The sequence below is a fragment of the Montipora foliosa genome, chromosome 3 (genome assembly GCF_036669935.1).
Source record: "Montipora foliosa isolate CH-2021 chromosome 3, ASM3666993v2, whole genome shotgun sequence".
NCBI lineage: Eukaryota > Metazoa > Cnidaria > Anthozoa > Scleractinia > Acroporidae > Montipora > Montipora foliosa.
In genome coordinates, this window is record NC_090871.1 from 23,909,048 (window position 1) to 23,911,547 (window position 2,500).

General features: G+C 37.8%; 1 protein-coding gene across 1 annotated transcript in view; it reads right to left on the reverse strand.

Moving 5' to 3' along the window:
* The window catches only part of LOC137997116 (synapse-associated protein 1-like), a 29,569-nt gene that overhangs the window by 19,126 nt on the left and 7,943 nt on the right, over nucleotides 1-2,500 (reverse strand). Inside the window, exon 4 of the mRNA XM_068842902.1 lies at nucleotides 1,816-2,029. Coding sequence (XP_068699003.1) covers nucleotides 1,816-2,029 — 214 coding nt within the window. The remainder of the gene's footprint in view (nucleotides 1-1,815; nucleotides 2,030-2,500) is intronic.

Consider the following 2,500-nt stretch of genomic DNA (forward strand, 5'->3'; position numbering starts at 1 on the left):
TTGTGTTTATACGTGAAACCGACCAATACGGGTCTATTGTTACATTATAATAGTCACGTTGTTAATCGTTATAAGAAATCCTTAATTATTACCATGCTAGACTGAGCTTTCAAGCTATCATCTAACTGGTCATTATTTCATGAAGAGTGTAGCCGCCTCAAGACCTTATTCCTACAGTTGGCAAATCCTGAACATCTTGTTCACTCTATGATCTCCAATTTCATCACATCCAAACAAACACCAGCACCTCCACGCAAATCTACACCTGACCCGCAATCAGTACAAAATGGTCTACCGTTCAAGGAACAAAAATCAGCTGACTCTGTGCGCAAGCAGTTGAAAAATCTTGGTAAGCTGTTAAACATCGACTTATGCCCAGTCTTTATTTCTCGAAAAGTTGGAGAAGATCTCAAACATAAAGAAATCAAGCCCGCGTTGATCAACGAACAATCAGTAGTTTACAAATTTGAATGAGGCTGGTGTGATGCCAGCTATATATGTTGGTTACATGCATCGACATCTCTACCAACGGATCGATGAGCATAAAAGATCTGGTTCGATATTCAATCACAGCCAAAGTCAACATCAATCAAGAACAATAACATCTGACATGTTTCGCATTCTTAAGAAATGCTCATGCAAACTTGATTGTCTTGTGTATGAAATGTTCCTTATTCACAAGCACAAACCGTGTCTGAATATCCAAAGTGACTCGATAAAGGCAAAACTTTTCACCTAGCCTCTAGGGACTTTGAACTTAATCTTGAACATTAATATTCAAGTTATCTGTAAAATATTATATTTGACCTGATGATGGTGTCATGAGGACACCGAAACGTTGTCTTTAATAAGTACGTTTCTGCCCGTAATTTTTATCATCAAATCCATTACATTATCATGTTTGATAGGAATTAATTAATAATAATTATGATAAATTATAATCTGTCAAATCAATACTTTCTTCAGCAATGAAGTATTAGTTGGATGTGAGCAACTTCATCCATTAATCCCTGGGAGTGAGACTTAAAGATTTTACTCTGTCTAATGCCAGACGATTATACTTGTCAATGGGGTTAAGGGGGGACGCAGATGGGGGAGGGGGGGGGGGGGGGAAGGGGAGTTCAGGAGTCAAAGGGTTAAAAAAAATCCTCTGGTCAGCTAGTGGCACCTGGCTGCTCTTAACAAGTTGCTCAAAATAGCATTTCCTGTCATTGTCACTGTCACAACATGCAGACTCTCCACACACAGTAAACTCGACTTAACACCTTGAGACAAAAATACTGTTGATTACTTGACTGTTGCATTGCAAAATAATAGTAACTTGTGACGTTATACATATGATTATGTTACCTTGCACAATCTATTAAAACAACTGAGAGACAAAACAAAATGACGTTATTAAACTCAAAGAAAGTTAAGAAATTACCAGAATGAGTGCAAATTCTACAAGGTTAAGGGCATGTTTACGATCAAGAACACCAATGAAAAAAAAGGTATTTTTTAAAGCAATTCAAGCACTAAGCTGAGTTGGCTGACATCCATCAGTCAACGGCTACTGGCAGTCTGGGATCAGATTTGTTGGGCTCATCACCATAAAGAAGGTCAATGAAAGGTCTTCAAAAGGGCAACAAATGAACTTAGTCTTTTCTACAACACGGATGTAGAGAGAGACAGTGCAGAGAGACAGCACAGAGTAAACAACTGCAAGCATCTTGACCAAGGAAACAATAATTATTGTTATGGTTCACAAGACCTACTAAAATGCAATCACATAAAAAGAAACGTTTATACAGGTACAAGGAAAACATGACTTACTTCTTGGGGACAAGTTGGAATCTCATTTTACTAAGGTTCTCGTCCTCTTGGAGGGTCGCAAGGGCAACAGGAAACATTGAGTCACTTTCATAATGGAATGGAACTCCAGCCGGAGGATCTCGTAGGAAATTTCTTTCATCAGTTGACAATGCCAAGATTTGATTTTTCATTGCATCCTCTTCATTGTAACCCACCCATGGAGGAACTGCTGCCTCTATTGATAAAATTAATACACTGTAAATTAATTGAATAAATGCACTTACCGTAATTTCCGGCCGATTACCCGCGGGTAATGCGTTAATTTTCCAGTAAACCGCGGTTGCTGCGGGTAATAGGAAGGTGCGGGTAATGCGATAATTTTTAAATCTCAGGTAAGAATTTGACAGATTGAAACAAATTAAAATGAGGATAATTAAACCAACACTTCCTTCAAATCTGTGTCTTGCCTCGTTCGTTGATTCAATCTTTAAAATGATGCTTTATTTGCCCTAGTCTTTGTAAAACCGCTCGATGAAAGCCGAAGCAAATTGAATGAAAAACAATAATCAATAGTGTTTAAGTGATTACTATTTCACTGCGTTTTTCTTCGCTTAATTTAAAAGCATTTCTCACCTGCACTCCTTTGAATTTTGCATATGAAAGATTGAAAGCATTTTTTGTGAAAGCACGCTCAAAGCTACAAAAC